The sequence below is a fragment of the Peromyscus maniculatus genome, chromosome 1 (assembly GCF_049852395.1).
Source record: "Peromyscus maniculatus bairdii isolate BWxNUB_F1_BW_parent chromosome 1, HU_Pman_BW_mat_3.1, whole genome shotgun sequence".
NCBI lineage: Eukaryota > Metazoa > Chordata > Mammalia > Rodentia > Cricetidae > Peromyscus > Peromyscus maniculatus.
In genome coordinates, this window is record NC_134852.1 from 133,583,064 (window position 1) to 133,604,482 (window position 21,419).

General features: G+C 46.1%; 1 protein-coding gene across 5 annotated transcripts in view; it reads left to right on the forward strand.

The window, feature by feature from the left end:
- The window catches only part of Lcmt1 (leucine carboxyl methyltransferase 1), a 68,814-nt gene extending 53,781 nt beyond the window's left edge, over positions 1–15,033 (forward strand). For all 5 annotated transcript variants that reach the window (XM_076551846.1, XM_076551844.1, XM_076551849.1 and 2 more), the window contains 5 exons: positions 3,706–3,826; positions 7,780–7,881; positions 9,117–9,208; positions 12,734–12,831; positions 14,808–15,033. In XM_076551846.1, the coding sequence (XP_076407961.1) occupies positions 3,706–3,826; positions 7,780–7,881; positions 9,117–9,208; positions 12,734–12,831; positions 14,808–14,830 (436 nt within the window). In that variant the 3' untranslated portion in view covers positions 14,831–15,033. The remainder of the gene's footprint in view (positions 1–3,705; positions 3,827–7,779; positions 7,882–9,116; positions 9,209–12,733; positions 12,832–14,807) is intronic.
- The last annotated feature ends 6,386 nt before the right edge of the window (positions 15,034–21,419 follow it).

Sequence of the window (21,419 nt, forward strand, 5' to 3'; positions counted from 1 at the left end):
TGAACACTGAGTTTGTGCTTCTTGTCCCTTGGGTTTCCCACTGCACAGTTCTCAGATTATAGCATGTAGCATATTCTTCCTTTGGCTGAATGTATGTATTGTTATTCAAAGACACTGGTTTCCTTAGGTTTGTGCTTTGAGAGGACGCTAGTGAGCGAGTCACCCATGGATTGATGGGCTCAGATGCTCCTAGGTAACTGTGGCACCCTCATCATCAGGAGTATTGATGGGCTCAGATGCTCCTAGGTAACTGTGGCACCCTCATCATCAGGAGTATTGATGGGCTCAGATGCTCCTAGGTAACTGTGGCACCCTCATCATCAGGAGTATTAGCTCAATCAAGATAATTCCCCACAGGTATTGTCAGCGGCCTGTCTCCATGGTGGCTCTAGATTCTGTGAAGTTGACAACACTCAGTCTTTTTCATGAAGTTTCCCTTCTGTCCATAGCTTATATAATAATGATTGCCTTTTCCCACTGAGCCCGGCAACCTGAGTTTGATCCTCAGGACTCACATGATGGAGGAAGAGAACTGATTCCCACAGATTGACCTCCACACACATACACATAAATAAGTGTAGTTAAGGATTTTATTTTTAAAGTTTGGGCTGTATTTCTTTAGTCATTGACTTGACTTATTAGATAAAATAAGGTAATACCGTTTTTCTCATTTTCTGTAACCTTTCTAATAATATGAGATTTTGTTTTGTTTTGCTTGTTTGTCTTGTTTGGTTTTGTGTCATGGTTTTCGTGTACCCCATGCTGGCCCTGAACTTGCTATGCCGCCAAGGATGACCATGAACTTCTGATCTTCCTTTCTCCACCCCTGCAAGTGCTGAGATTGCAGGCCTGCACCGCCATGCCTGGTCTGTGTACTGCTGGAGAACCCAGGGGATGCTGGCTGAGCTTCCCCCCGACCGTGTAACTTGAGGTTGTAGATTTAGCTTATTTATTAGTCGGGAAAACAACCTTCCTTCCAGTGGTTTGCTTTCTGCTAGTGCCCATGTCTGCAGCACAGACTTAACTTCTGTCCCCTGGATTCAGTGTTCCCCTTCTGTGCTGTGATTCAGCTGCATTGGGTGGAAGGTGTCCAGTGGAGCTGGGAAGATGGCTCAGTGGGTGGGAGCTCTTGTGTGTGCCTGTAACCTCAGTGTGCTGGGGAGGAGCAGGTAGATCCTGGTATGATTGGCCGGCCGGCCTAGCCAAAACGCAGAGAGAGCTTCTGGTTCTGTGAGAAGCAGTAAGGTCAGAGTGAATAGAGGAAGACTCCTGGTGTCCTTTTCTCTGCGCCCACCCATGTAGACAGACGTGTGTGGAGACTGGCCAGTGTTCCTGTGAGCATTGGATGTGCATCTTAGCTAAGTGGAGGTATAGCTCATTTCACTGTTTAAAAAGCCAAAGTGGAATCCAGGGGAAACAGTGGCCGGTTGGTACTATCACGTCAGTGCCAGACTTCGCTGTGGACACCGTTTCTTTTCTCCCTGATGGCAGTTAGGAGTGTAGGTGCCATGTCCAGTTAAACAGATTGTACTTCTAATAGCAGTGTATACTAGGATGTGATTGTGAGCAGCTTATTTCACCGCTGTATTTCTACAGTTTTCTCTCTGGGCTACTGGAATAATATCAGAACCCAGCAATCCATGTTACAAGTTTATAGGAATGGTAACTGGGTTTTAAAAATCTGAGAAATGGGGCTGGGGACTTGCCTAGCATGCACATGGCCCTGGGTTTAGTCCTCAGTACTGAAAACAGAAAAAAAGAAAATGAGAGAACTGGCTGGGTGTGGTGGTGTATACCAATATTACCAGCCTTAGGCTGGAGGACCATCACCAGCCTGGTCTTCAAAGTGAGACCCTGTCTCAGAAAACAAACAGAAAACCAGAGATACAAATTACATTTCTCTAATTTTAGTTGTTGCTGATGGTTCTTAGAGGAGAAATTATGAATAACTTCTAATTTTGGTGTGTAGATATTATTACAGTTTTTGTAGTAATACATTAAAAGATACATTATGTTCTTTTTTATCCGTTTCTGATCTGTTATCATTTGATTTCATGTAGTTTATTTGTTCCACAATCTGAAATTAAAGACAAAAGAAAGGCACTTAATTTTGGAGAACTAGCCAGTCATGGGACTGTAGCTACTTATGGTGAAGGGAGGGGTGGGGCCTAGCAAAGGAGTCAGAAGGAATGTAAATGACTAAGGACAGACCAGTGGGGATGTTCTAGAAGCACAGCGGAGTGTGTGGCGGTATGCTGGATGTGGGTCCACCCTAGACAAGTCACTCCTACCACCTTGCTAAGCCTTAGAGTGTGTTGTAGAAGAGGGGGTGGAAGTGTGTAAGAGCCAGGAGACAGGGTAAAGGGCTAGGAAGTGCCACACCTTGGGCTTGACACAACTGTTCCAGTCATTGATTCACATCACCGGGGTTCCTGCGTGTACTGATCCACACAGGACCACTCCTGTCAACAGCCGGTCCAGGGAGGAGGGGCTCACAGAGCCCTGCCCTCTGCCCGGAGCTACTGGTATTGATCATTTGGGGAAAGGAGTGATTGCTGTTTATAGTTGTAGATCTGCGGCTGAGCCCATCAGGCCCCAACAGACAGCTCCAAACCCATGCTCACACTGATGGCCCTGGCGAGTCTTGGTGGATCACAAAACAAAATGAACAAACAGGAATGTGAGAGAGAAATTTGTTGGAAGTTGAGGAGGGGAGAGGAGTGGTGACGGGGTGAGAGTGGCCGGTGTGCAAGGCATACATATGTGAAGGTGTAAAAAAATATAAAAAGAAGTATGCTTTCTGAATTCTATAGGGATGTATTGTCTTACTGTTTCATAATGTATTGTTACTTTGTGTCTGGTAGATCAGTGCATACTATTAATGGAATTTCTTAAAGAGCATAACCATTCAAAACAACATAGTTTTTAGCTTTTAAAATTATTTTTTATTTAGTGATGGGGATGGAATGTAGGGCCTGGTACATGCTAGGCAAGCACTGAACCACTGAATTATACTCCAAGTCTTTGTTTTTCAGCTCTTTATGGCAAGCCTTCACTTAAGAGGGATTAGATTCTGTTAAGTGAATATTAGAAATTTCTGCGTATCACATGTGGCTAAGGATCCTGTGAGTTGGCGGTGGATGCTGGCTGGATTGGGTAGCTCTTTCTTGGGTCCAGGCATGCTGATAGCTCTAAAGGCCCGCTAGAGCGACCAGCGGATGGGCCGGCTAGAGACCATCAGCCAAGATGCTTCCTTCTCTTCCCATCACCTGGAGTTCACTCATTTTCTGTCAGGATTCCATTGTAGGAAGAGGTCAGGTTCCATTGTGGGTCATCGCCACACTGTCTGTTTTTGCTGCTGTCCTTATGCCAGAACAAGAGCCTAAGCAGCACCAGTTCCAGGGAAGAATAAACTCCTGTGATAGGAGAATCTTCAGGGTTCCATTGCCCCAGGACAATAGGTGCACAGCAGCAGCAGATCTGTCTCCTTTTCTGCAGTCCACCCATGTACCAAAGAACTCACTTTCATAAGATAGACTGACCTCCGCCCCTCTTTCTCTCTTCTCGAGTTGTACGAGACGACATTGACCATACAGTGCTGCTGTGTCTGGATTCTTGAATGTGAACTGCCAGTGCTCCAACGCTTGCGTAAGCTGATGTCTTGACTTGATGAAAACATACTTACCTGCTTTCTTTTTCCCTAAGGTTGCCAACACTCCTGATAACTGAATGTGTGCTGGTTTACATGACTCCAGAGCAGTCAGCCAGCCTCCTAAAATGGGCAGCCAACAGTTTTAAAACGGCCATGTTCATAAACTACGAACAGGTAAGAGTCTCCTGAAAGGTGGATTCTACCTGGGCTTCCTTCCAGTATAGCTTTGCCTCTGTCCTTCCTTTTCAGTTCCCTCTGTCTGCAGCCCTTTTCTCTTAGTTTCTTGACTGCCCACCAGCTATTAGCAGAGATTTTGGAACTTGATTCTTGGGGAAAGTTTTCAAATTTTTATTTTATCATTGTATGATGGGGGGAATGTCTTTCTGTACACAGCGAATATGTGTTGCTCTGATTGGTTGATAAATAAAGCTGTTTCACCTATGGCAAGGCAGCTTAGAGGTAGGTGGGAAATTCAAAGAGAGAGACAGGAAGAAGGCAGGGAGAAACATCAGCCAACCACCCAAGGAGCAGTGTACAATGGGACACAGGTAAAGCCACAGAAAATGTGGCAACTTACAGATTGATAGAAATGGGTTAATTTAAGATATAAGGACTAGATAGCAAGAAGCCTGCCATGGCCATAGTTTAAAAATAATATTAGCCTGTGTGTGTTGATTTGGGTCTGAGTGGCTGTGCACCAGGGGGACCCAGGAAAACTCTCAGCTATAATTGTATTGTCTACAGAGGCAAAGAACATGGCTTGAGGTAATTTTGGCTGTATTAGAAGGAGGAGCAACTCAAAGGCCCTTAGACAGGCAGGAATGTGAGTAGAAGACATTGACTGTTGGTGACTGGTGTGGAGGATGGGGACTAAGGGACCTGGGGCTGCCACTTATGAGTAGTGTGGAAGGTCTGGCCTGAGGGGGCTGGAGAGGCCTCTTGTGAATGATGTGGAGGTTGGGGACTGAGGCAGCCTAGAGTGGCCACTTGTGAACAGTGTGGAGGGATGGGGACTCATGGGCCTGGAGTGGCCACCCCTTAGGTCCAGCCAGGAGTTTCATGTGGGCATTTGACCTAGAGTTGCAAGAGCTCCTGATTTTGTAAGGGAAGTTTGATATGCTCCTGTATTCTAGTGTAAAATGCCCTATTCCTACAATCACTGACATGGATCTAGTGGCTGCAGAAAAACAAAACAAAAACCCTTCGGGAGCTTTGAGATGATCCGGCTTGAGTCTGAGTCCTGTATGATGAGGCCACGTTGCATACACGCTGTGTGCCTTTGTTTCCTTGATTGAGAATAGTGATAGCCCTGCCTGCTAGTGTGTTGTGAGGCACGCGTGAGTTAGTCTGTGCATTTGCACCTGCGGCACTGCCCCAGTTCAGTAAGTGTGGGCTGTTCAAATTGCTCTGTGCTCCAGTTGTTTCCTGCTGCAGGCTGGGGGCGATTATATACCCGTAAGCACCATGTGGAGGCTTCTGTTGCTCTCTGCCATGTTCCCCTGAGATGGGGTCTCTCGCTGAACTTGGAGCTTGCACGTTTTTGGCTAGGCTGAGTGGCCAGCCCAGCCCCGGTGATCCTCCCATCTCCAACCCCCAAGCCCTGGATTATAGTTGCAGTGGTCAGACTGTCTTTTTATGTGGGTACTGAGCATCTGAACTGGATCTTCAGGTTTGTGAAGCAAACTCTTGCCCGTGGAGCCACCTTCCTAGTCACAGTTCTTTGCTGTTTCGTGCTTACCTTGTAGAAATTCATGAGATGCTGTACAGCAGTAGGCAAATAACAAGCAGAATGTATGCTAGCTGTTTTTATTATTTACTTACTTAGTTTTTTTGAGATAGTCTCTTTGTGTACCCTGGCTAGCTGGGAACTTGCAGTGGAGACCAGGCTAGCCTCATACTTGGGTGATCATCCTCCTTCTGCCTCCCAAGTGTTGGGATTCCAAATGTGCACCCCAATAACCAGCTTTTTAAAACAATTCTCTTTGTAACGGGATCCCACTGTGTTGCTCTACCTCAACCACTTTATCCTTTCGTTTTTATTTCATTGCATGTAAGAACAGCGAGAAGACTTGGCCATGTAATATAATTGTGGGCCGGTCCAGGCTAGACTGGACTTCAGTACCTCCTTCCCAACTCCGGTCTGGGTTTGGGTTCTAGAGTCGCTGGTTCTTGGTTGGCTGACTGTCTTCCTTCCCACTTTAGAACTGCAAACATTCCTTAGCCTGTCTTCCCTTCAGGGCCACTGCTCATGGAAGCTAGCCCTCAGCTTTCTGTTGATGTGACTGTCTCTGGGGCACGGTCTGCTTTTAGGATTCTCACCCGTGGAGAATGACTGCCACATGTCTGCCCTGTGTGTTCTGCTTTGTTTGTGTGCCTCTTCTGTACTCTGTCCAGAAGCATTTGTCTAGCATGCTCTGGAAGGTGGTGGGTTGATTCTGACTCAAGGCCTTCCACTCTGGAGCACGCCTGGGACCGTGCCAGATTTCAGTGTACTGTCCAGCTGTCCGCACCTGGTTCAGCTCCCACCACCTTCACTTTGTCAATAGAAACGAAACTTAAATCAGCAGTCGTCAGCCACCAGCAGCCTCACAATGTAGATGAGTTGCTGACATGCTTTTCCTAGTATCTTGTTACAGTGACAAAGCCATGTTGGTTAATGAGGTGATAACAGCACACACTGGGCTTTCACATGCCTGTGCTCAGCACTGCTCTAAGTTCTCCATGTATTTGCTTACTTCGTTATCATACAAATCCATAAGGCTGGTGTTAGTACTGTCCTGATAGAGTTAAGTTGCCCAGTTTCTCCAGGGTCACAGCTATTGTCAAGCCAGGATTCAAACCCAGGCAACACAGTGAGGAAGAATGTGCTCAGACACCTTCTGCCCTGAGGCACATGAGAGAGGCTAGCATTGCTGCTGGTCTGGCTTTGGAGGAGGGGATCTTACTGGTAAAGTGATGCCTTTTTATTCCCTTGTGTGTGACAGGGTTCTGGTGTGTATGCTATGACACTATGCAGTAGCACCATGTCTCCTGGCCCTCAGGAGGCTGAGGCAGGAGAGACACCAATTTAAGGCCCATTTAGGCAAGAGACTATCTCAGAAACAAAGACCAAACAATAAGAAAGGTTCTATCAAGACGAACAGATCTCTCTCTGACCCTAGACCTTAGTCTTCTGCCTGGGAAACTGTGCTGCCTGCTGTGTTACATGCTTGTTAAATGCAGTAAAGACAGGTTCGTTTGCCTCTTGAAAGCACATGGTAACGTTCTGTTCAGATTTCTCTATGCCTTGCTTCTTCTTAAATTGTTTTTTACATTTATTTATTGTATAGGTTTCTGCAGATATATGGGCACACATGTGCCATGGTGAGTGTGTGTGTGTGTGTGTGTGTGTGTGTGTGTGTGTGTGTGTGTGTGTGTGTAAGTCAGAGGATAACCTGTGGGAGTTGGGTCTCTTCCACCATCCTGGGATTGAATTTAGGTCATCAGGCTTGGCAACAAGTGACTTTACCGCTGAGCCCTCTCATGAGTCCTGCACTTCGCTGCTGCTTTTTTGTTTGTTTCTTTGTTTTTGGTTTTTGGTTTTTCAAGACAGGATTTCTTTGTGTAGCCCTGGCTGTCTCAGAATTAGTTCTGTAGACCAGGCTGGCCTCAAACTCACAGAGATCCACTTGCCTCTACCTCCTGAGTGCTGGGATTAAATGTGTGTGCCACCACTGCCCGGCTATACTTTGCTTTTAAGAGTTTATCTTAAAGTCATTCTGTGCCTATCTCTATATTTTTCTTGCCTGCTTTCACAGCTATATGATATTTCATTTTATGAAGGTAATAGAATTGATTGAACTTAATAGGTATTTCTTCCCATAGTCTTCCAGTTACACAAAGCTTGCATCTTTGAACATGTCTATGAGCCTCTCTGGCAGCAATGGAATTGTTGCACTAGGCAGGCATGTAAGTGGGTGTGTGCTGCCCTGGGGGGGTTGGGGGGGCACCAGCTCAGCTTGTGTCTCACAGCCCTGCTGAGCTGCTGCCGGGCATGCCACCAAATGTCAGCCTTGACTGGCCGTGTCTGTTGCTTATTTAGGACACAGACCTTTAAGGTTGTGGCTAACCAGCTTTTTCCTTCTCAGGTGAACATGGATGACCGGTTTGGGCAGATCATGATTGAAAACCTCCGGAGGCGACAGTGTGACCTGGCAGGAGTAGAGACCTGCAAGTCACTGGAGTCGCAGGTCAGAGCAGATGCTGAACACTTGCTCCTTCATTAGCCAGCAAAGCAGGACACTCTCCATGGCAGACACACCATGAAAAGCCCTGTTCTGCCTGTGACACAGGCAGAGTGCTCCTGATGGTAGGAAAACTCAAGTCCTGCCTGTCCCCTTGCTGTAGAAAACACAAATTGACAGTCCCTACAGCTCATTATTTTCATTATGCAGGTTTTTTGCACACTTTATATTATGCAAAATTTCAGACTAGCATAAAAGTAGAAAGAACAGTACAGCAAACACTTATATCCTGTCACAGCTTCAGTAATTCTTAGTATTTTCAGTATTGTCTCTTACCCCACCACGATTGTATTTGTTGATGTGGTCAGAATATTTTTAGACATAAACTAGACAATATGTGTTTTCACCCTAAGTGCTTGTTAAAGACCCTGCTACTGAAGCCGGGTAGTGGTGGTGCACGTCTTTTAATCTCGGCACTTGGGAGGCAGAGGCAGGTGGATCTCTGTGAGTTCGAAGCCAGCCTGGTTTACAAAGCAAGTGCCAGGACTGTTAGAGAAAAACAAAAGGCCCTTCTACTGTTGAACTTCCTTCCAGGATAATGTTACCGTGATCACCCCTCAACTCCCCAATAGCTCGTTCAGGCATCTGATTCTCAGACCAGCTTCAGCTCTTCCTGAGAGTTTACAAGCATGTTTGTAGTTACTGTATTTGACTTGGCATCTATCCATGATCTACACTTTGTAGGTGATTAATATAGTTTCGTGTCTCTCTTAATCTGTAGTAGTCCCTTTACAAAAGAAAAGGTTGTTTATTTGCTGGAGATAATCTCCCATACCTGATGCCATTTAAATAAACTTTGTCACATGACTACTAAATGGCATGTTGCTCAACTTGAGTGTGGTAGCTCACACCTGTAATCCTACCACTTGTAGACTGAGGCAGAAAGATCATGTGTTTGAGACTAGCCTGGGCTAGCAAGCTCCAAAACAGCGTAGACTACATGGCAAAACTCTGAAACCAGCCATCTAGCCAACCAACCAAATAACTGTTGTTCATAGAAGAATTTTTTTCTGTGTGTCTCTACACTCTAGTGGGTTTCCCCATGTGCATATAGAAAATGGCAAACCGAAAAGAAAATGGACTGGATATGGGCTTTTGAAACACAGCTCAGAGAAATCCTGTGTGCCTTAGAGGCTCAGGTACATGCTGAGAATCATCCATGCCTCTCCACCCTCTTTCAGAAGGAACGGCTGCTACTGAACGGGTGGGAGACGGCATCCGCAGTGAACATGATGGAGCTGTACAGTGGGCTTCCTCGGGCAGAGGTGAACAGGTATGTGAGTGCCGAGCCCAGGCTCCAGATGACTGGGAGTCAGAGGCTGGCCGGCTGTGTTCTTTAATGTGAACAAAGCTAACCTTAGCCACCCATATTTTGAACTAAGGTAAATATTGGTAAAAGCTTGAGAGAGTAACTCATTAGCCACTGGCTGAGATAGCACCTTCGCCAAAGCAGATGATTTGAATGGAAATAAGCTGTTATACCCGGAAAGTTCCCAGAGCCACCAGAGCAGTGGAAACTTTGTGTAATCCCTATTTTGGAGAGAAGATGATGTTGCCTACAATTTCTAAGAGATAAGACCTAGGATGACGCTTTTAAAGAGACTCTTCCTTTGTTATGAAAGAAAGATAGGTTCACTGTTCTAAAACTATTTCTTGCTGAGGGCATGAAGTTTTGTATGTTTACATGGTTCAGTTAGCTCCTATTATCAAGTTGGGCCTGTCCCCATACACAGGCAAATATTTACTTACTTACTTACTTACTTACTTACTTACTTATTTATTTATTTATTTATTTTGTTTTTCGAGACAGGGTTTCTCTGTGAACTCACTCTGTAGCCCAGGCTAGCCTTGAACTCACAGAAATCTTGTCTGGTTCTGCCTCCCAAGTGCTGGGATTAAAGGCATGTGCTACCACCATCCAGCTTAAATATTTATTGATACATAGACTCTGGTTTCTAAATCAGTGGGTTCATACTATACACAGTAGTCTCAGAAGTCATACTCCCTTTTTAAAGTTTAATGGATCATATTTATATTTGTAATATAAAAATATTGAGGCCTCCATATTTTGTTTACATGTTTGCATAGCAATGTCGATAAGAATAACTGATACTGTGGTAAATTTAAAGAAATTTAAAAATGTCCAGTTCCGGACATTTCCTCATGTGGTCTCGGGAACACAACCGTGCAGGCGTCCATCTGTGTTGTTGCCGGCTTGGTTCATTTCCTGGTGGCTCTGTGCTTCCTCATCAGTCCTGTCCCCTTTCCTTTGGGGTCTGCTAGAAGGTCATGTGAAGAACTTTTGGCCTTGCTCTTCCTTAGATCTTACTGACATTTAGAAAAGTATCGTTTCTTTGTTTTCTTGTGTCCAAGTTTCAGTTGTCTAAGTAGTGAATGCTTTGAGAGTGCAGTCTCACAGGCTGGCGATTTCTGGATTCTTGCGGAAGCTTCTTTTTTGTCAGGCAGGCTGGCTTCCACTTGCTAGGTGTCAGGCTGATGTTTCGAACATCCCTGGTCTGACATCTATAATGCTGTGGCTCTGGTAAATTAACTCTAAACTTCAGTGAGTGCTGCGAACTGGACTCAGGTCCCCTGGAAGAGCAGGAAGCAATCTTACCTGCTGAGCATTTTCCCAGCTTCTGGGCTGCATTCTTTTCAAATCTTTCTACTCCATTGCTTTTGGCTTCTGAGTCTCACCATAAACAGTCCTGCTGCTGCTGCATATCATGTGCTTGGCTTACGTGAAGGTTCCACCACCAGGTAAATCAGTCCATCATTTTGCATCTCTGCCGCACACAAAGTGGGCAAGATGCAATCAGATTGTCTGTCACAGTGTGACAAGGGTGGCCTCGTGTCCAGTTCCCAGTCCGTTTTCTTTTTCACAGTATACTTCCTTGGCATTGCCGTGTTTTCTGGGTTTTTACCAGCATTCTGGCCTCACTCTGGCTTGCCTCTACTTCCCACACTCCTCTGGCACACCATCTCCAAAGGTCATTCAGTAATCAGGTCTGTGGCAGCAGGAAAAACCTGTCTTCTTCTCTAGGCTAATTTCCTGCACTAGTTAGCTTTCTGTTACTGTAACAAACACTAAGATGGATGACCCATGTCTAAAGTGAAAATACTTATTTTTCCTCAGAGTTTTAGAGTCATCCAGTCTGTGACTGGTAGGCCCCACTACTTTTGACCTGTTGTGAGGTCACATGATGACAGGAGCATGGTAGAGCAAAAGTCACATGATTCATGACCTTGAAGCAAAAGGAAGATGAAGGGCCTGGAGCCTCACAGTTCTATTTGGGGGCACACCTGCAGTTATTTAAATTCCTCCTGCCAGGTCTCCTCCTTACAAGCTCCTCCACTTCTCAGTAGCACCACCCTGGGAACAAGCCCATCACTCTTCCTCAAACCATAGTAGATGCATTTAAGTTCAGCCACAGTACACTGGGGAGGGGCATTTTCCCTCCAGATGTGGTCCTTTGCCTCCCATGCCACGATAGAAATGATCACACAGCTACAGAGACATGCATGTGTGTGCACACAAAGATTGCAAATGGCCAAAGGATGTTCTTTCGCTGTGTTAAAAGAGACAAAAGTACCCTCCAGGAAGGCAGTTCTGTTTGGTCATCTTACTAGCAATTGAGAAAGTGCCTTTTCTTCAGTCTTTCAGTCTTTATCTGAGTGTAGAAAACTTGTTCTGGCTAGTTTTATGTCAACTTGACACAAGCTAAAGTCATCTGAGAGGAGGGAATCAATTGAGAAAATGCCTCCATAAGATCAGACTATAGACAGGCCTATAGGGCATTGTCTTAATTAGTAATTGATGGGCCCAGTCCATTGTGGGTAGGGCCATCTGAGTCCTGGATTCTATAAGAAGGCAGGCTGAGCAAGCCAGTAAGCAGCACCCTTCCATGCACCTGCATCAGCTCCTGCCTCCAGGTTCCTGCCATTCTTGAGTTCCTGTCCTGGCTTCCTTTGGTGACAAACAGCAATGTGGAAGTGTAAGCTGAATAAACCCTTTTCCTCCTCAGTTTGTTTTTGGTCATGGTGTTTCATCACAGCAATAGAAACTCTAACTAGGACAGCTATCTTGTGTTTTCATTTATATTTATTTTCTCATAAGTGAGTTTGAAGACCTCTTGTTTTTCTTTTCTGTTGGATTGATCTTTTCTTCATCTTTTAATGTGAAAGCTTTTCATGCTGAAATTTTAGAAATCTATAAAGAGTTACAGGGCAAAGAAAGTAGTCCTTTGCCATTAGCATTCCCGAGACCTTTCTAGTTTGTCTCGACTTGTGATAACCCTTCCTCCTCCTCCTCTTCCTCCTCTCACCCTTCCTTGTTCTGCCCCTCCTCTTCTTCCTTCTTCTTCCTTCCCCTCCTCCTCCCTCCAAGACCACACATTAAAGTGTGTGCTGTCCCAAGCTAAACTCCCAGACTTTCTTCCTTTTGGAAATCTATCTTAATTTCATGTGTGTGAGTGTTTTGCCTGCTTGTGCACATGCAATGTGTACCTGGTGTCCCCAGAGGCCAGAAGAGGGAACCAGATCTCCTGGAACTGGAGTTAAGGACAGTTGTGAGCCTCCATGTGGGTGGTTGCTGAAAATTGAACCTGACTCCTGGAAGAGCAGCTAGTGCCCTTAACCACTGAGCCGTCTCTCCACACTCCCAGCCCCTTTCTTCTTGGCCACAGCATGCAGGCTGCTGTGTATCCAGATTCTTTCCAGGTGGTGTCATGTCATGACTGTGGACCAGCATCTTCCTTCCTAACGGTCCTCTCCATCTCCTGTTCTGACTCCTGCACAGAATAGAATCCCTCGAGTTCCTGGATGAACTGGAGCTTCTAGAGCAACTCATGCGCCATTACTGCCTGTGCTGGGCCACCCGCGGAGGCCAGGAGCTCGGTAAGAGAGTGCTTCTGTCCCCTGGGCTGGGGGCAGGGCAGCTTTTTCTCCCAAAAATGAAAGGCACACCGAGCAGTTCAGGTTCAGAGAACTGGGGAAATATGTATGCACACTCACAGTGTATCCAGAGAAGTCATCGTTTGCTCTTCAGGTTTTTATAGCACAGAAATAGGCAAATTCTTTGAACCACAAATCCTCAGACAGACAGACAGCCCATGTCAGGCCTGCCATGGGGTTTCTACAATTGGGAAGGTTGAAAACCTTGAGAGGTTAAAGTAATAATCTTAATAAAAATAACCAGAGTTTGCCCTCTCACCAGCTCGTAGCCATGTTTACTAGATACTAATACACGGGCTGTTTGATTTCTAAAAGACCCACTCAGCTTCCAGGGCAGTTTCTCCCTCTCTCTAGGGCTGAGGGTCGTTTCCTGACAGGCATGGTAGACCACAGGGTTCCAGCAAGAACCCCAGCACCTGGCTCTCCGGGTTTGGGTCCAGCCTCTGCTGACTGTTCTCGCTCCCAGTAGCTGGTTACTCCCGAGCAGAAGAGCCCAGCAAGACCACATCAGATTCCAGGTGCCTTCCAGCTTCCCACAATGTGGTCTTAGTGACAGCTGGTAGACAGGCAGCGGACAGTCCAGCCTGCTTGGCCTCCGAAGTTCAGCTCACAGAGTCCTTCCAACGTGGTTTGGGATGGAAATCCCTTTGTTGCTGTGTTTTATATTGGAACCTCCTAATAATAAAGGAAATTGCTGTTGGAACTTGGGAAACTTGTAAAAAGTAGAGCATAGAAGCTCTGCCTGAGGCCTGGTCCCAGGCAGCCGCTAGTGATGCTTCCTCTGCTGTTTTCTAATTAATTAATTAATTAATTAATTAATTAGCCTTTTTTTTTGTTTGATTATTTGAGACGTGTAAAGCAGCCTGGCCTTAAACTTGGCATTCTTCCTACTTTAGCCTACCAGAATTACAGGTGTGCCTCACCTGACTTCATGTTTTGAGGTTTCAAGATTTGAACTCCGGAACCTCACACATTTGAAAGCAGTGAACCACGAGGAGGGTGTGACACTGCCCTGGGTTATTCACCCTCTGCCCTTGTGCTGAACTCTTGTCTTATCTTTAGGAGAGCTGAATTTACATGTGCATATAACTGGACTCCTGCATTTTTTTCCAGTTTAATCATGTGTCATAACATTTTCTCCCTTGCTACTAAACTTCTCGAAGAACATAACTGTAATGAGTGTATTAAATTCTATCACAAGACTATGTCTGAATGTACTTGACCTCCCCAAGCTTTTGGAAATACAGGTTTCTTTTTTTTTTTCTTCACTTTGACACACAGTTACCTTTTATTAAAGTATAAACCATAGCCTTTCCTTTCTTCTCCACTCCCCAAACTTCATATTAACATCTTAACATCAGGAAATACAGGTTTCTAATGAGTTTAAGTTAACTGTTGTTAAACAGTAAGTTGAACTGCTTTCATGTTTGTTTCCCTCCCTTTTGGGGGGGCGGATGTGCTTTGGGAACAGGGTGGTCGGAACCCAGGCTGGCCTCACACTTGTGGTCCTCCTGCTTCGGCCTCCCAGTGCTGTTTGCAGGTGAGCAGCGCCACGCCCGCGTGGGTAGGATAAGCCGTTTAATGTCAGGCTTCTTTGGTGTGTCAGCACGCAGTGAAGAGCCAGCTCTGGGTTTGCCCAAAGTTCAGCAGTCAGCAGGTCGATTTCGGACATTTACTGCTGAGAGCCCATAAATTGTTATGAGATGCTTTCTTAATCCATTTTAAACCACCCATAAACCAAAGCTGGCCCGACCTCTCACTTTCTTCTGAAATCTTGTCTCACGCTGGAAGAGTGCGAGGTCCAACAGTGAGTTAAGCTGGTGCCCAGGGCCGGCACATGGACACGTAGCAGTGTCTCCCACCCCCAGTTCCTTTGCTCTGCCACAGGCATCTGACCGCATGTGTGTTCCTCCCCTTAGGTTTGAAGGAGATAACCTATTAATCTGCTGAAGGTACGAACCTGTTGAAGGTGGAGGCTGAAGTCTCTAGCGGAGCAGCGAGTGCCCTGGGCCCCCTGAGGGATGGGTGGCTTCATCTCTGTTGTTGGCCCTGTTGCACACCCAGAGCCTTTGGTTACAAAGGTGGTCACGCCAGATCCTGTTCCTGTCCCTTATCATTGTTTAAATAAATCTCACTTGCCATTTGTCTGTGTGTTGGACTTGGCTGGCTGGCGACCGTTGACGTTCTTGGCTCTGTCGGGGTGGGCCAGGGTTCACATCCATGGCAGCTAAAACCCAGGATCCTGAGTCTTACTAGACCTTGGTTTATCCTGTGAGTCAGAATCCAGTTGGGAATTTACTCTTCCCTGTGCTCTTTATTGCAACACTTCATTGGCCCCGACCCTTGACCTGCCGCAGATGCTGGAGCTCTTCTCTGGTGTTGCTGCTGCCTTGGCTGGCTGACTGCTCACTTGCCTCTTTATTTCCAGTTACCATGGTTAGATAATGCCTCCTTAAAATGCCCCAGATCCTTGGAGCCTGCACACATATCACCTGCTGTGGCAAATGGGCATTTTGCCAATGAGATTAAGATAAGGGTCTCACAACAAGATTGTCAGGGGTCATCTGGGGCTCTGATACAATCACCAGGGTCCACATAAGTCAGACAAGAAGACACAACCAGACAACTGGCAGTGACAGAGATTGTGGAGGGATGGGTTTTGAAGATGATGGAAAGAGCCAAAAGGTAAGGAACCATAAGCAACTTCTAGAAGCTAAAAAGGCCAAGAGGCTGGAGAGATGACTCAGAGTTAAGAGCACACACCAAGTGTGCAGAGGAACCAAGTGCAGTTCCCAGCACCTGTACTGGGCGGCTCATGACTACCTGTTACTCCAACTCCAGGGCATCTGAAGCCCCTGTTCTCTGTGGGCACCTGCACTCACACGCACATACATCCATCACTAAAATTAAATCTCTTTAAAAGGCCAGGAGTCCCTAGAAAGACACCCCCACACCCCACCCTCACCCCCACCTGCAGAAAACTTGACAGGCTGAAGTTACGGATTTCTTCTTTCAAAAACCTCCAGAACCATGAGTGGATCAGCGTGTGGTGTTTTCAGGCTCTGTGCGTATGATAAGCCACCGTGGCAGTAATGAGATTAATACAGTCATTATGCTGCAGATTAGGGCCCCATAATTTAGAGGAAAACTCCAGCCTGATTCTGGAGGTGCATGAACAGGAATGGCTGTGGGGAAGCTCTGGCATGGTCCTCAGCTCAGGTCACAGTCCCCTGCTCCACTCTTAGGAACCTTGGAACCAGCATTCCCTGGACACTCAGTTGTGTCCACTTACAGTATGCCTGTTATGGGAGTAGATGTGTTAAGACAGCCTGAGAAGAAAGTGGAGTGTCCAATGAGAAGGCTGTTCCTTCCTGGTCACCTTTTACTCTCAGGACGGGAAGGACTTGGGTTTGTAATGGCGTTTCTTGTTTTCTTGAATATTCTTAACAGTGTATATGAACCCCTGGGGCCATAGTGGGAAGCTCAGTTTAGTGGAGCAAGTCTGTGATTTAATAAGATAAGGAATGGAATAAACGTAAAAGCACATTGCCACTGGTAAATGTGGGCATTGTTGTTTTTTTTTTTCTTGTTTGTTTGTTTGTTTTTGTTTTTGTAGCCTGTGGTAGTTTGAAAGAAAATGGATCCCATTGGCTCATAGGGAATGGCACTATTAGGAGGTGTGGCCTTGCTGGAGTAGATGTAGTTTTGTTGGAGGAAGTGTGTCACTGGGGGTAGGCTTTGAGGTCTCAGATGCTCAAGCCACGCCCATAGTACATTCTTTCCCTGCTGCCTGAGGATCCAGATGTAGAACTCTCAGCTCCTTCTCCAGCACCATGTCTGCCTGCACACTGCCATGCTTCCCTCCATGATGATAGTGGACTAAACTTCTGAACTGTAGGCCAGCCCCAATTAAATGTTTTCCTTTGTAAGAGTTACCTTGGTTATTGTGTCTCTTTACAGCAATAAAACCCAAACTAAGACATAGCCTTTTTCATTTTTAATGTTTTCTTTTAAGTACTTATTTTTTGAGACAAGCTCTCACTATATATCTCTAACTGGCCTCGCTTGATATGTAGACCAGGCTGCCCTTGAATTCACAGAGATCTGCCTCCCTCTGTCTCCTATGTGCTGAGATTAAAATTGTGTGCCATCATGCAAGACTTCTTTCTTTTTTTCTTTTTTTCTTTTTTCTTTTTTTGAGACAGGGTTTCTCTGTGTTGTTTTGGTGCCTGTCCTAGATCTCGCTCTGTAGACCAGGCTGGCTTCAAACTCACAGAGATCCTCCTGGCTCTTCCTCTCAAATGCTGGGATTAAAGGCATGTGTCACCATTGCCCGCCTGACTTTTTCCCTTTTAAAGATGTTTTTAAGGTTTTCTATGAGTATGTGTGAAGGTTAGAGGACAAATTCGAAGTTGGTTCTTTCTAGAGTGGGTACCAGGGATCAAATGAGTCACCAGGCTTTATATAGCAAGAGCTGTATCATCCAAGTCACCTCGCCAGCTTACCTTTCTCATTTCACACGTGCAGTTGTGCACTTTGTGAGTTGAAACTATGTTCTGCTTTTCTCCTCTCACTGTAGGCTGGCATCAGTCAGTGATGGATGGGTGGGTCTCATCTCCAGTCTTGGTTCCCTCTCCCACCCAGATAGTACCTAGCTAAAAGTCAGGAGCCGAACATGTTCATTTTATTTCTTCTTTGCCTTTTATTTATATTTATGGACTGTCTGTTCAAGGAAAGCAATGCTTCATCACCTTTAATGTCAGTGTTATGAAATGTCCCTCAAAATACCAATAAAGAGCACTTCCCTAGCACACTCAAGGCCCTGGGTTCCATCCTAGCACGAAAAACAAGAAACAATTTTATTTTAAAACTGAGTTTATTTAGGGGCTGAAGAGATGACTCAGTGGGTAGAGTACTTACTGAATGAGCATAAAAGCATGGGTTGAGATCCCTCACACCCATGAAAGGCTAGACACATTAACCCCAGCACTGTGGGGTGGGGGACAGAGACAAGGGATCCCCAGGTCTTGCTGACCAGGGCAAGCCAAAATAGCCCTAGGTTCAGTGAAAGGTAGAAAATGATAGAAGATACCCAAAGTCAATCTCTGTACTCCCCGCCAAGTTCTCATGAACACTGAAAAGTGATTTGGCCTCCATAAAATCATGGCTAGCCACAGCTCAAGAGAAGCACAGCACTTCTCCCTTCCTGCCAGAATTGTAGGGAATGGTCTGAGCTCCAGTGAGACCCTTGTTTGCTCATTCTTAGAGACCTGGGTCTCCCTGCCCAGGGCCCCTTCATGCAAACCACTGACTTAATACAGAAATGAAATTCATGAAGCCAGTTCTGGGACCTCAGGACAAAACAGTACAATTTTTTATAATGTGGGAAGCTGTATCAAATCAAGAGGAGGATTTTGAGAAAGTGCAGGAATAAAAGCTGCAGAGTAGATGTGCCTAAACGTCATCTCTGAAACCCAACTATTTTTTGTTTTGTTTTGTTTTTTTTGTTTTTTCGAGACAGGGTTTCTCTGTGTAGTTTTGGGCCTTTCCTGGGACTCACTTGGTAGCCTAGGCTGGCTTCGAACTCACAGAGATCCGCCTGGCTCTGCTTCCCGAGTGCTGGGATTAAAGGCGTGCGCCACCACCGCCCGGCTAAAACCCACCTATTTTATATGAAATTCCATGGCAATGAATTTGAGTTCAGAACCTTTGGTAGAAATGTGAAGACCAGATTGATGAAGTGGCCAAGATCCAAATGCGTTCAGAGCTAGCCCAGTGGTAAGGAAGCAGGATTATATTCCTCACAGGAAGATGAGAGCGTGCCTCTTAGCAGGACTTCTTCCTGAGTGAGTTGCTCCAAATGTAGGATGGACCAGTCAATATTATCTTAAGCCCCCAGCATCCCCATTCTTCTTGGTGCAAGCTTTAATTCCTCCCCATCCCTTCAAGCCCAAGACCCTAAATGTCACCCCACCTTACCTCCCACATCTCCAATGTCGCCCTCCCCTGACTGCAGTACTTTCCTGGTTCCTTTTCTCCAGCCTACCAGGCTTCCTCTAAAGGTATGTGCCACCTGCTGGTCCTTTTCCCCATCAGCATTATTTCATAAAGCATGATTTAAATATGTCCTCCTCATCACCCTGTGTAAACTTCCACTCTGGTTATGACCTAGCATTCTATCCTGTCTGTCACCTTCTTGGCCTTTGCCTGAATGTGTCATTTTTAATGTATCCCACAAGTACTCCTCAAGCACCATTTTTGTTTTGGGCATTGTCCTAATTGTCACAACAGCATATAAAATTGATTGGCTCCTGTATCTGGGCACATTCTATCTACTGAGATAGACAGTGAAAACAATAAAGAAATAACAAAATCCCAGTGGACAGACAACCTGAGAGTGTGGAAGGTGATATGGTCCTACCTGTAGCTGAATATGTGACTTAAGGCTGTCTGAGAAAACATGCTTGGGATTCAGTTGTGGAGGACCCAGCTACCACCAGCAGTGGTCACTGCAGTGAGTTATGGGAAGGATTGTTTGTGTCTGGTTCCCATTTAATATCACTGAACTTGGAGACCACAAGACCACACGAGAAACAGCAAAGATATGCCAGTGTTATCTGAGGCTATCCCAATGCTACACCATCAACTCTTGCTTAGCCCCTGCTGGGAAAGGCAGATGGTCAGGGAAGCTACTTTGCCTGGTCTGAAAACAAGATCTTGCTCATTTCTGAAGCAGAGAAGAGATGTCATCAGCTGCGGCTGCTGACAGAGCTTGCTGAACTCATGATAGTGATGAAGTTGCCAGTGAGAGCTGGGGGGAAATGGAGCTAAGGCCCATCGCCTCCAGTGTTTGGCCACCCATGGTTTCTCAACTGGGTGAATTTAGGGCATAAAGGCCTGAAACCTGAAGGTGGGTCATGGCTTCAGAGGACAGGAGAAAGATGGAGGATGTAGAGATACATGGAGATGGGAGACTCACAAAGTAAGCGAGAGGGCCCTTGAGGACTGGTACTCAAGGAAGGGGACCCTAGAACCCATCTGGTGAAGTACTGTTAGAACAGACATTCAGGCTGTGGGAAAGCACTCCCAAATGGCAGCTTTGACCTTACTGAGGAGGTGGGGTACCTGGTGCTGTGGAATGTGGGATTCATATGAGTCAGTGGAACAAGAAAAAACACTAGCGACTACTGGAATAGTGATTTGCAGTGGATTTCCCCTTCTCTAGTCACTTTTGTAACCTGGGTGACCACTGTGTGATGAAGACCTATGCAGACCATATGAGGCACAGCTTTACTGTCCCAGATGAGGCCCTCTCTACCTACATCCCAAACCCAGACCACTCGACAGCTGACCACAGATGTACAAGCATACCAGGAAAGAACAGCCAAGCCATCCTAGACAAGAAGATCCACCAGTGGCCTCTCAGAATTGTGAGCCAGCTCAACAGTGGTTGCTTTAAGCCACAGTATTGGGGGAGAGTTTATTACCCTAAAGAAACTCACTGACACATGCAGCTGGGAGGGAGGGTAGGAAGGAAGTGATTGGCTGGACTTTAATGCTTATTTGGTGCTAGGCTCTGTGCTGAGTATAAAGAGACAACCAAGGACTCAGGAGGCACTTCCCCATTCTCGGGTACCATCCTTCCTGCGATGGTATGCACAAATGAACAGGCCCTGCCTGCAAGCACCTTGAGGCAAGCCCAGGAAGAAACTGGAAGAAGCTGCAGTGTAAGCATGCTGTGTTAGAGTTGGGGATGAGCCAGGTGAGGGTTGGCAAGTGAAGGAAGTTTCTAGTAAACTTAATGTTGGAGTAGCCAGGCTAGTCACTTGTGGCTGCAGTGGTGCTTCTAGCGTGCGCATGTTTAATCTGGAGAGCAGCAAAGGCTTCCCAAGGGGGCCGAAAGTGCCCTGTGAAAGCATGCACACATAGAAGGGCCATTCGGCACTTGAAAGGGCAAGACTGGAGCTGGGCAAGCTTCGCTCTCCCTCCTCACCTCTAATTCCAGTCCCCTAGCCTTAACCCCAGCTTTGTAGCAGACCACCTGCTCTGGCCTCTCCTTCCTCTCTTCCCCATTCCCAGGGGTCTAGAAAGACCCTGTCGGCACACCCAGCTTCCTTCTTTCCTGTGGACCCTCTTAACACTTGCTTCTAGGCCATCCCCATTCCTTAGTGTCGGCCCCCAATACCTAGAAAGACATTCTACCTAGGACTCCCAGTGGCCACAGCTGGCAGGATCTCAGAAGCATTTTCTACCAGGCAACTCACAGCCACCACACTCCTAAGAACCAGAAAGGGCAACAGAAACCAAAGAATGGAACATCCACCCAGCAAACATGAGACAGGATATCAGTACCTAGAATTACAATCATCCCAAACCCAGATGACCAGCAGAAAAACACAGTAACAGCAAGGACAATATGTCTCCACTGGAGCCCAGCAACCCTACCACAGTAGGCCATGAAAAAATACAATACAGCTGAACAACAGACAAGGATTTCAAAACAGCTTTTATTTTTATTTTTATGAAAATGC